The sequence below is a fragment of the Bos indicus x Bos taurus genome, chromosome 10 (genome assembly GCF_003369695.1).
Source record: "Bos indicus x Bos taurus breed Angus x Brahman F1 hybrid chromosome 10, Bos_hybrid_MaternalHap_v2.0, whole genome shotgun sequence".
Lineage (NCBI taxonomy): Eukaryota > Metazoa > Chordata > Mammalia > Artiodactyla > Bovidae > Bos > Bos indicus x Bos taurus.
Window position 1 is genome coordinate 3,051,597 of NC_040085.1, and position 12,865 is coordinate 3,064,461.

The 12,865-nt window shown below is 37.1% G+C and overlaps 1 protein-coding gene across 2 annotated transcripts in view; it reads right to left on the minus strand.

Annotated features, from left to right (window-relative positions):
- Window positions 1-12,865, minus strand: part of AP3B1 (adaptor related protein complex 3 subunit beta 1) — a 235,789-nt gene that overhangs the window by 179,243 nt on the left and 43,681 nt on the right. Inside the window, exon 4 of one of the 2 annotated variants that reach the window (XM_027552929.1) lies at window positions 6,199-6,286. The exons of the other annotated variant lie outside the window; for it this stretch is intronic. Within the exon in view, the coding sequence (XP_027408730.1) occupies window positions 6,199-6,201 (3 nt within the window). The 5' untranslated portion in view covers window positions 6,202-6,286. The remainder of the gene's footprint in view (window positions 1-6,198; window positions 6,287-12,865) is intronic. 2 annotated transcript variants of the gene reach the window in all.

Here is a 12,865-nt window from a genome sequence, read left to right on the forward strand (position 1 = left end):
CCCAGATGGTAAAGAATCCACCTGCAACGGGGGAGACCTGAGTTGGATTTCTGGGTTGGGAAGATCCCCTGGAGGAGGTAATGGCAACCCACTCTAGCATTCTTGCCTGGAGAATCCCATGGACAGAGAAGCTTGGCAGGCTATATCGATAGTCCATGGGTTCGCAGAGTAGGACACGACTGAGCACCTAAGCGCAGCACGGCCGTGGCCTTCTCGTCCTCATGCTTCAGCTACTCTTGACACAGACAGCAGAGTTCTGGGTTCCTTCACCATGCTGTTTGCTCCCTTCTGAATTCACCCCAATTTGCCTATGTTCTTTTCAATGTGGCACTCCAAGCTACAAATGATGTCTAAGCAAGACAAACTAGTTAAGATTTTGTTCCAGATGAGGTGCTTTTACTGAGACAACTAATTCTTGATTAAAACCATATACTTTTTCCAAATGTACTACTGACTAAATCAATCCACACTTGAATAATTGGCCTAATGAGGTCTTTTAAAAGGAGGACACTATCTTACACATACCTATAGAAATTTTCAACAACTTAAATTCGATCCATCATGGCACCCTCCTCAGATAATTTTAGCTCTTAATCTATAATCCAACCTATTTTACTATTCTTCCCAATTTCAGGAACAAGAGTGAAAACTTGATGAACATACTTTCTACATCTTCATCATTACTAATAAAAATGCTAAACACACCATTTCAGGGTAATATCAATTTGTCTGTACTATCTTGACAGGGTTATAGGTGAAATTAACAAAAAACATATTTTCAGTTACTCTTCAGTGTTGAATAGACCCACAGAATCTTAAAAATGAAACCTAATATATAATACAGCCCATACTGTATGTAAAACCTACTCAATACAGCCCATAATCTTCCCTTTCCAGTCAATCAGAAACAGTCCTCAAATATAACTTGATTTTGTCTCAATCTCCACTTAGTTTATCATCCTTTTTTCTCTCAAGTTCTACTAATCAAAATCTTCCATAAAAGCAAACATTAAACAATAAAATTTCCACTAGTAGGGGAACAGTAAAACAAATTACGGTATATCCACATAACATTGTATTATGTGGCCATTATATATAATTAAGTGAATCTATATTTGACATTGAAAATATGTCCTTGTAAAAATTTTTAAGGATGCAAAACAGTATGTATTTTATGATCTCACTTCTGTATTAATAGAAAATATACACACACATGCTATATTTTATCAGTCTTAGGATACACCATTCAATTTGTAAGATGTACCATAATTTCATGGACCACAAGAAAGGTACAAACCTCTGCCAATTTTAAGTCATCCCCAATTGTAAAGATAAGTCCCAACTGCATAAACTTTAAAATAGAAAACACATGTCTTAGACCAGACATAATATGGTAATAATAGCAAATAGTTATATACTTAACTATGTGTCAGGCACAGTTCTAAATGTTTTATTCAGATTAATTAATTTTATATTCACAACTCAATGAATAGACATTATCATTTGTACTTTACAGGTGAAGAAACTGAAGCACAGAGACACTAAGTAACTTGAGCAACATGGAAATCTATTAAACGAAGAACCAAGATTCAAAGCAGTTAAGCATAAAAGTTAACATTACACAGTAAAGTGTTAACAGTGACTGTCTTTGGGTAATGGTATTAACCAGTGACCTTCACTCTTTACATATTTCTATATTATTTAATTTTTTTACAACAAATATTAAGTTTATACTCATAAACCAATAGAGACATTTTCACTTCAGGGGTGAATCTCATGTTTCCAGACAACCTCCAACTCCAAAATAATAGTACTTTCTCTGATTTTAAAAGTATTTGAAGTTTTCATTATAAACAATCTGAAACAACGTATTTTTAAGTTCCCACACTCCTCTAAGATGGCTTTTTCTATAGCATTGGCAACATGTAGCCACCAGAACTATTTTAAATGAGTTCAACAGACAAAAACTCAGCTAAATCAACAAGTTTTTGCAAGTCAACTGTGACAGCCCCCTGCTGTTGAACGTTAGCCAATCAGAAACAAATTCACTCCAAAAAACCACACACCTTGGCCTGTCAATCAATCAAAAGCAGATCTCACCCAAATGCCCACTCATCCACAGATGATACCAACCCACTCAGACCCCTTCAAGTCAATCAAGTGATCTCACATAAGAATACAAAAAATGGGTTCCAAAATTAAATGATACTAGTATCCAAGATGGTAACCAAATGATCCAAATATACCCAATGCTTTAGATTATATTTAAATAGATATATAAAATCTTTAAATTCTTAAATCCCAGTTTAAGAAGCACTTATCATTTTCTCCCCAACCAGATTTTAAAGTTCCTAAGATTACAACAGTACTTTGGCCACCTCATGCAAAGAGTTGACTCATTGGAAAAGACTGATGCTGGGAGGGATTGGGGGCTGGAGGAGAAGGGGAGGACAGAGGATGAGATGGCTGGATGGCATCACTGACTCGATGGACGTGAGTCTGAATGAACTCCGGGAGTTGGTCATGGACAGGGAGGCCTGGCGTGCTGCGATTCATGGGGTCGCAAAGAGTCAGACACGACTGAGCGACGGAACTGAACTGAACTGAAGATTACAACAGCACCAAAAAGGAGCCAACATTTGCTGGTTGACTGATCTGCACCAATTTAAACGTATCAAATCAAGATTTTAAATAAGATATTTTTCAAATCTTGGAATAAACGTGAGGTTATTTAGTACAGGCACCATAGCCTGGCACACAGTAAGAGCCCAATAATAATCAGCTGAATGAAACATCACAGCCCAATGAGAGACAATGGGCGGGGGGTGGGGAGGGACATTTCCTATTAGATTGCTATATCTAACTTACCACCAATAGTTACAATTCATGAAACAGATGTTTAAAAGGACATCAACACACTGTTAGAAAACAACAGGTATTAAGAAGATTGCCTCCAAAGTCTTTAACTTGTGGGTTTTTTTAAAGAAAATTAATCATTTAAAATACTCTTTCTCTTCACCAATTATATTCAGATCTCAGTCTACAGTTCTCAGCAAAGTGTGGAAACAAGATTGGGTTGGGTCCACACCCACCTCATCTTCTTGGGATTTATTTCTCAGCAACATCTTTTATTTACCTAACTGTAAGCCAGCTCTTAAAGCTGAATTATGAACTCCAAAATATATCTAGCATATATACTGGCAACACTGAAACATTCAAACCACAGCTGAGCTAGAAGGCTTGCTATAATTACTCACCATTGGAGAAGGATTTTTATGACTGTTATAGCAAAAAGCATAACAATATTAAATCACAGAAGGTTGCAAAACACTAAATTTGTTCAAGTTCTGTTATAAGAATCAATCAATATTGACCACAAGAGGCCTATGCACTGACTGGCTGCAGGTGTGCAGAGAAAGCCTACTTTCCCTGAAACCATTCTGTGACCAGAAATGGGAGTACTTAAAGCTTCGTGACTACTCCATTCTCTGATCAGTTACTTTCATTCAATGTTACAATACTCCTTGCTGTAAAGCTAATCACAGCAGAGCCCCAGTAGGCTGGAAGAACACAGGCAGATCTGTTTAATTAGCTTATCAATACTAGTGCATCAAACTTCATGAGTTATTGACTAAACCTTTGATTATTTCTGTAGTATAACCACTGATTGCTTACTAGGTCACTTTTGGTATCATTTGACATCGAATGGCTTATGACGTACAGCTCAACTGTGTGTCTAAGGCAGCATGTACTTGTAAAAATGAAATTTTGTACTTGACAGCAATGAAACATCCATTTTCTGAACATAAATTTTAAGCAGCTTAGGTCAGTTTTTCCACATTAGAGGATTAAGCCTGTTTCCAAAAACTAACAGCATTTTAAGAGCAAAACAAACCTAGAACAAACAGATCAATACAGTAGTCCCCCTCTACCTGTGAGGGGTATGTTCCAAGACCCCCAGGAGATGCCTGAAACTATAGATGGTACTAAATTTCATACATATTCTGTTTTTTCCATAAAGTTTAATTTATAAATTAGCCACAGTATGAGGCTAACAATAACTAATAATAAAGGGAACAGTATAACAATATACTGTAATGGAAGCTGTGTGAATCTGATCCCTCTCACTTACTGGACTGCACCTACCCTTCTTTTTGTGGTGATGGGAGATGATGAAATACCTATGTGTAAGATGAAGTCAGGTGAATGAAGCTGGCACTGTGATACAGGGTCAGGCTGCTATTGACCTTCTGATGGTGCATCAGAAAGAGGGTCATCTGCTATGGGTGATCCTGGGATTACCGAGCACGACAATGTTGATGGTTAGATGTTAGGAGCAGATGTCATCAATGGTTGGGGACCCCAGAGAGAATGGCACAAAATTTCATCACACTAGTGGGAGAAGACAATGGCACACCACTCCAGTACTGTTGCCCGGAAAATCCCATGGATGGAGGACCCTGGTAGGCTGCAGTCCATGGGGTCGCTAAGAGTCGGACACGACTGAGCGACTTCACTTTCACTTTCCATTTTCATGCATTGGAGAAAGAAATGGCAACCCACTCCAGTGTTCTTGCCTGGAGAATCCCAGGGACGGGGGAGCCTGGTGGGCTGCAGTCCATGGGGTTGCACAGAGTCGGACACGACTGAAGCGACTTAGCAGCAGCAGCATGTGTTATAGTGAGCAATTTAAAACTTATGAACTGTTTATTTCTAGAATTTTCCATTTAATATTTTTGGACTGCAGCTAACCATGGGTAACTGAAATCATGGAAAGTGAAACCATGGGGGAGAGGCAGAATTATATTTATAGGGACATTTCTGTTACAAATATTAGACAGCATATCAGAATCTGATTGTAAAGGTTAAAAATGAATAGAAAAGTTCTACTCTTGATAACTGAACATTACAAATAGCTAACAGTACAGAATTTTCTATTTAAAACAAGAATCCTGGAAGTCCAGGAGGAACAAGTTACAGCATAACTTATTATCAATATCCAAGGACTTGGTCATTTCTAGCCATATCTAAAACAAAAAATTTATATACCCAAATGGGCCAAAGACCTAAACAGACATTTCTCCAAAGAAGACATACAGATGGTCAGCGGGTGCACAGAACAGTGTTCAACATCACTAAACATTAGAGAAATGAAAATCAAAACTACAATGAGGTATCACCTCACTCTGATCAGAATAGCCATCACTTAAAAAAAAAAACCTACAAATAACAAATGCTGGAGAGTGTATGGAGGAAAGGGACCCCTCTTACACTGCTGGTGGGAATGTAAACTGGTGCAACCACTATGGAAAACAGTACAAAGTTTCCTCAAAACACTAAAAAAACGTTGCCGTATTACGCAGAAATCGCACTCCTGGGCCTATACCCTGACAAAACCGTCATTTGAAAAGATACACGCATCCCTATGTTTTCAGTAGCAGGATTCCCAATAGCCAAAACATGGAAACCACCTAAATGTCCATCAACAAATGAATGAACAAACAAGATGTGGTACATATATACAATGGAATACTTGTTGCTGTTCAGTTGCTAAGTTGTGTCCAAATCTTTGCGACCCCATGGACTGCAGCACTCCAGGCTTCCCTGTCTTACACTATCTCCAGAGTGTGCTCAGATTCATGTTCACTGAGTCAGTGATGCTATCTAACCATCACATCCTCTGCCACCCTCTTCTTTTGCCTTCAATCCTTCCCAGCCGTAGGGGTCTTTTCCAATGAGTCGGCTCTGTGCATCACGTGGCCAAAGTACTGGAGCTTCAGCTTCAGCATCAGTCCTTCCAATGAATATTCAGGGTTGATTTCCTTTAGGATGGACTGGTTTGATCTCCTTCCTGTCCAAGGGACTCTCAAGAATCTTCACCAGCACCACAGTTCAAAAACATCAATTCTTCGGGGCTCTACTTTCTTTATGGTCAAACTCCCACATCCATACATAACTACTGGAAAAACAACAGCTATGACTATACGGACCTTTGTCAGCAAAGTGATGTCTCTGCTTTTTTATATGCTGTCTAGGTTTATCATAGCTTTCCTTACAAAGAGCAAGCATCTTTTAATTTTGCCCCTGCATTCTCCATCCACAGTAATTTTGGAGCCCAAGAAAATAAAATCTGTCACTGCTTTCACAATGGAATACTACTCCTTAAGTATAAGATAATACTTAAGAATGAGATAATACCATTTACTGATTCAATGGGCTTGAACGTTGAGCGAACTCCAGCAGATGGTGAAGGACAGGGAGGCCTGACTTGCTGTAGTTCATGGAGCTGCAGAGAGCAGGACACAACTCAGTGACTGAACAATGGCAACAGCAGCATTCACAGCAACATGGATGGAGCTGGCAATCATCCTACTCAGAGAAGCAAGTCAGGAAAAAGGATAAATATGGTACAATATCACTTGCGTGTGGCACAAATGAATTTATCCAGGGAACAGAGAGTCACAGACACAGAGAACAGCCCTGTGGTTGCCAAGGGGGAGAGGGGGCTGGGGAAAGGATTAGAGATACAAACTGTTATACAGAATGGATAAGTAACAGGGTCCTGCTGCAGAGCACACAGAACTACATTCACTATCCTGTGAAAACCCATAATGGAAAAGAATATAAAAAACAATGTATACATATAACTGAATCACTTTGCTGTACAGCAGAAACTGATACAGCAGTGTAAATCAACTCTCCTTCAATACAATAGAGTTAAAACAAATTTATACCAATGCCAGATACCTCCCAAAGGATAGCTAATACCAGATGATGATAAAAGGTCAAAGAAACTGAAGAAAAAGGAGGAAGGATTCAAACAGGAAGAATGGCTTTAAAAGGGGAATGACCTAAAATGGTTTCTGAAGCCAAGCTGCCTGGCTCTGGATTCTGACTGCCAGGCACTAGTGTGTGACCTTGCTCACGTAACCTAATCTCTCTGCTACTCTGTCCTCATAATGAAAATACGGAAAATGAAAGAACCAGCTTCACAGGGCTGTTTGCGAGCATAAAGTGAGTTGTTATATGTAAGGCACTAAGACAAGCTTTACCTACAGCTCATAACTTTTCTAAGTGAAAGCCTGATTTTTTTCCCCAGCTACTTAAACTCTTAGACCAGAAATCATAAAACTAATGTACATATCAAATTAGGAGCTCAGACAGCTCAGATGGCATTGTCATACCACAAAAACAGTTTAATTAAATTATCAATTCAGAATTATACATCGTAACAAGCTCATAAATTGTACTTAATAAGTATCTACTAAACTAATCATAAGTAAACTTTGAAAATATTGTAAGATTACATGCTCAGTCTAGATTTATCCCATTAATTAGAATCAGTTCATCAACTTAAGTCCAATATTAATTTATCCTAGTTCTTCAGTTGGCAACAAGTATACAAGTGTTTCGATTTTAATTTACTCAAGTTAGTCAAGTTCATTCTACGATGCCTATTCATTTGTGCACAAAATTCATCTATCTGAAATATGTATTGTATTTACTATCTAATAGAAAATGACATTACTTCAAAATGTATCTAAAAAGCAGGTTTAAAATTTTTATAGAATCTTTAAATTTGTATAATATAAATTATCCTACTAAAAAATTTAAGATGACAGGAAAACATTTTATATACTGAAATGTACACTCTAAAAATTGTATAACATACTTCACCATGCTTTTCCAGATTTCGAACATGCAAATGCAAATTATTTAAACTACTAGTTTCTCTTGTATGAGAGATTAACGCCCAATCTATTCCATAGTGTCCAAATAATAGCTAAGAGTCTACATTATATCAACATTGTGTTTGTATAATAGAAATGAAATGTGACCTGGCTGATCTGTTTGTTTCACTTAAGCAAAAAACTCTAATCATCATTCTCAGGTCATGATTAGTTTACGCACTCTATTTTTCTTGTTCCAAATTTTTCATTAGAAAATGCCTTGTTTTCCAAACTAGAAGTAATTAAGTACTGACTATAAAACTGCTAATGATATGCAGTTTACTTAATATATTCTGTAAAACCCCGTCACAGAACTCGATATAAAGGATGGAAAAGAGAAAGAGAATTTTCAAGCATGTAAACCAGCTATAAATTGAAAATTCCTCATGGAAAGTAGGAAAATTTGAGAGTGATGTTTTCATTTGACTGATAACTTTCCATATTTTAGGGTTTTAAAAATATTTCCAGATTATGATATAAAGCTGTAACTTAGAAATAATAACTGAGAGATCTTATTTACCCTCCCTACCTTAACCACACAGAAAATCAGGGGGAATAAAGTGAAACAAAAGTTTTCATATGTTGGACACAAGGCAGTACATTACTGTGAACCCTGCTGCTGCTGCTGCTAAGTTGCTTCAGTCGTGTCCGACTCTGTGCGACCCCAAAGACGGCAGCCCACCAGGCTCCCCTGTCCCTGGGATTCTCCAGGCAAGAACACTGGAGTGGGTTGCCATTTCCTTCTCTAATGCATAGAAGTGAAAAGTGAAAGGGAAGTTGCTCAGTTGTGTCCGACTCTTCGCGAGCCCATGGACTGCAGCCCACCAGGCTCCTCCGTCCATGGGATTTTCCAGGCAAGAGTACTGGAGTGGGGTGCCATTGCCTTCTCCGACTGTGAAGCCTGAGAAAGGGGAAAAAGTCAAGGGAGCAACTCAAACAGAATCCAGAAAACTCACTGTGCCTCACTGTGCTGAGGAGACAGTGATCAAAGTTCACACAGGCCAAGGGTGCCTGAGTTTGCAAAGCAGAATACCAAAGAGGAGGGAACTTCAGAGAGATAAAGAAAGCACTCTGGAGAGGAACAACATCAAACTGTGGGCTAGCACGGTCTTGCACATACGATGCAACTATCTGAAGCCAGACCAGAAAAACACACGGAAGCAGCAAGCACAACAGACACCAAAGATCACATAAAGCAAGGAAAAGCTCATGTTCTCACCAGCCAGAGAGAAAATATCTCATAAATACACCTATGACTGAGCAGAATCCTAAGGTACTGCTTTAGTAGTGGGCCTACATCAGTCTAGCCTAAAGGTGTTTCTGTATCTTTTAGTAAACATTGAAAGTATGCTTTGACAAGTATCCTCCAATTAAAAATTTAAAAATACAAAAAAAAAAGAAAGGATAAGGTGGTAAGAAATTCATATTTAGTGGACTAGCTCAGAGATCTGATACAGCTACTGACTGTTTCTCAGAGAACCTAAGCAGTTAAAATAAAACAGTATAAAATATCCAAAACAAGTATGCTTTGAAATAATCAAATGATCCACATAAACTTAACTGTGCATCACAAGAAAACTCAACGCAATTTAAACAAAAATCAGGACAGTATGAATCATAACTGTGAGAAAAATCAGTCTCCAGAAAAAGACTTAAAACGACAGAAATGACAGAACTAGCAGAGGGATGTTACAACTATTATAGATATGCTCCATATGGCCAACAAGGTAGACAAAAATATGAATATGCTGAAGCGATAACTGGAAGATATAAAAACGATCTCATTAAACATGTAGAAATGAAAAATACAGTAGCTGGTAAGATAACTATACTGCAGGGGAGTCACAACAGCTAGACACTACAAAAGGCAAGACGGGTTAGCCTGAGCACTTCTCAAGTGAAGCACAGGGAGAAAAGACTGAAAAAGGGACCTGTGCAACACTACCAATTAGTGTACTGTATGTCTGCTTGAAATACCAGAAGGAACGAAGACAGAAAAGACATATTTTTGAAAAACTAATGTCTGAAATGTTTATCAATTTTAAGAAAAAATATAAACCCACACGAGTTAGAAGCTCAACAAACCCCAAGCAGAATAAGCATGAAGAAAAATATGACAAGGTATACCCCAGTAAAACTGAAAACCAGTGATAAACAGAAAAACCTTAAAATCAACAGAGGAAAGAAAAGATAGCTTACACAGAGAGAGAAGAGTGACAAGACACTTGGCATAAGAAGCCGTGTAGGTCAGAAAACAATAAAATATTTTTTAAATACTAAAAGAAAAAGACAGTAAAGAACACAGAAATATACATTTTACTCAGCAAAGATGTTTTCAAATTGTATACAAAAGAAGAGAAAGACTTTTTTAAACAAAAGCTGAGAAAACTCATCAGCAGCAAAACAAAACATTAAAGAAATTCCTCTAGTCATTCAGGGAAAAAAATCCAGTCATTCATGGACTTACATGAAGGAATCAAAAGGGACATGAATGGTAAACACAGAAGGACAAATAAAAGACTTTGGGGGATGGGAAGGGGAGCTCATTTTTAAATCTCTTTAATAGATATATGGACTTGTGGTAATTTTGGAATAAAACCCCAGCAGAACAATCTCCCACATACAATTAAAAAACCTAGACATAATACAAAAAGCACTAAAGTCCCTGGCAATGAAACAGAAACAAACAGATTCTTCTGGTATAGAGAGTATGTGCAAAGATGGTAAGAAAAAGAGCTGCATGAACTAACGTCCCCATTTCCATGGTTTTCTGCTGAGGCTAAGTGAACAGTCAATGAAGTACAGGTGGAGGCACTGATGGATAAACCAGTCTCTCTGACAGAACCCAAAAGTGAACACAGCAACACCATGGCCACTGAAAACAACAGGGGAATCCATAAAGTAGAGCCCGGAGATGGGCTCTTAAGCAGTCTCTAGCCACATCTCTGACTAATTTCTGAACCATGGAAGCTCAGAACAGACTCAAAGCAGCTCAGCAAAAGACAAAACATATGAGATTAAGCTGCTGCCTATGCAAGAGAATTTGAAATCTGAATCTAGGCAAAATAACTGCCTTCTAAAACAAAAACATCACCTATAGAATATAAAAGGATGCAGAATCTACATAATTTAATATTCATTATTTCAAAAGAAACAACCTAAATTACCCAACATAAGAAAAGTAAAACAATGGAACATAAGCACACAAGAAAAGGAAATCAACAAATAAAAGCCTGAGGAAATGATACTGGAACTAGCAGACAAGGATTTTAGAGCTGGTGTTACACTTATTCTTAAGAAAAAGAAAATGTACTCTCCATTAATATAGGATATAGGAAATCGCAGCAAGGAAACAAAGGATATAAAGGGATAAACTGAAATTCTAAAATGAAAAAATAGTTTTAATACTTTTAATATCTTAATTTCTAAAGTAAAAATGAATGCACTTAATTAAATGGAGTGAACAGAAGAATGAGTAAGCAAACTCAAAAATAGATGAGTAAGAACTATATAATATAAAGAATAAGAAAAAAATCTAAAAAAAACAACGAAGTTCCATATATTCTCAGATAAAAATTAAACAACATAACATATATGCAATTTTAATACCAGAAAGAGAAAAAAGAAGAGGGCAAATATTACCTGAAGAAATAATCGCCCCAAATTTTCCCCTTTTGATCAAAGACAGGAACTTACAGGACTAAGGTGCTCAACACACACCAACCAAATGAACACGAATAAAATCACACCAAGGCACAGTACAGTCAGATTACTCAAAGCCAAAGATAAAGAGCAAAAGATGAAAGCATCAAGAGGAAAATTACAAATTATACAGGAAGATCAATGATCCAGTCATCAGAAACTTTACATAAGAAAGTATGGACAGCAAAAGAATCTTCAAAGCATCTTTGTGTTGAAACAAAACAAACTATTAACCCAGAAGTCTACAACTAGTGAAACAATTCTTCAGGAATGAAGGCAAAATGCAAACATTTTCAGATAAAAGTAAGAGAATTCATTGCTAGCAGACCTCCACTACAGAAAAAGCCAACAGAAATTCTTCAGGCAGGATGATCTTGATACTGACAGAAATGTGAATCCTTAGAACTCAAAGAGAACATTGGATATGATAAATATCTGAATAAATGATTAACACTTTTTTCTCTTTTTTTCTTTTAATTCCTTTATATCACATAAGTATTTAAAGGAAAAACTTCACTGTCTTATGATGTTTTTAACTTATATAAACCTGGTAAGTTAATAACTAAAACTTAAAAGACAATAGGGATATGGATATATACAGTTGCAAGATTTCTATACTTTATGTGAAGAAGTGCAACATTAAACATAACTGGACTGTGAAAAGCTAAGTGGATACAGCCAACACTAAGAAAAAAAAATACAAAGTATGGGTTAAAAATAAAAACAAGAAAAATTTAACTGTCATTTCTTCCATTAAAAAAGAGGAAAAGAAGAAGAGAAAGAAAAAAAAAAACAACAACAAAGGAAACCAAAAAAAAGAAATGGTATAATAGTACACTCAAATTCAACAACATCAATAAATACATCAAGTGTTAACAAAATAAACACTATTACAAAACCGAGATGGAACTCCCCTGGTGCTACAGTGCCTAAGAATCCACCTGCCAGTGCAGGGGACATAGGTTCAGTCTCTGGTCTGGGAAGATTGCACATGTCACAGGGCAACTAAACTTGCGACCACATCTGTAATACTGAAGCCCGTGCGCCCTACAGCCTCTGCTCTGCAACAAGAAAAGCCACTGCAATGAGAAGCCCACAAACCCCAACTAGAGAACAGCCTGTCTAACACAACTAGAGAAAGCCCATGCAGAGCAACAAAGAACTAGGACAGCCAAAAATAAATAAATTAATTAAAAAAGCAAAAACAAAAAAACATACCATTTGCTCAGATCAATCTCTATTTCTCTTCATTGAACTTTTCAATCCTACTCATCTTTCTCAACAGTTTCTACATGGGCTCATTCTGTTTTTCTTTAAAACTCTATCAGTCTCATATTAGTCCTTCTGATCTAATATTAATTACCTTGGCCTCAAAGTTCTGTCAATCTCTCGACAGTTATACAGAGAGACCAATAATTGAAGGCTCCCACTAC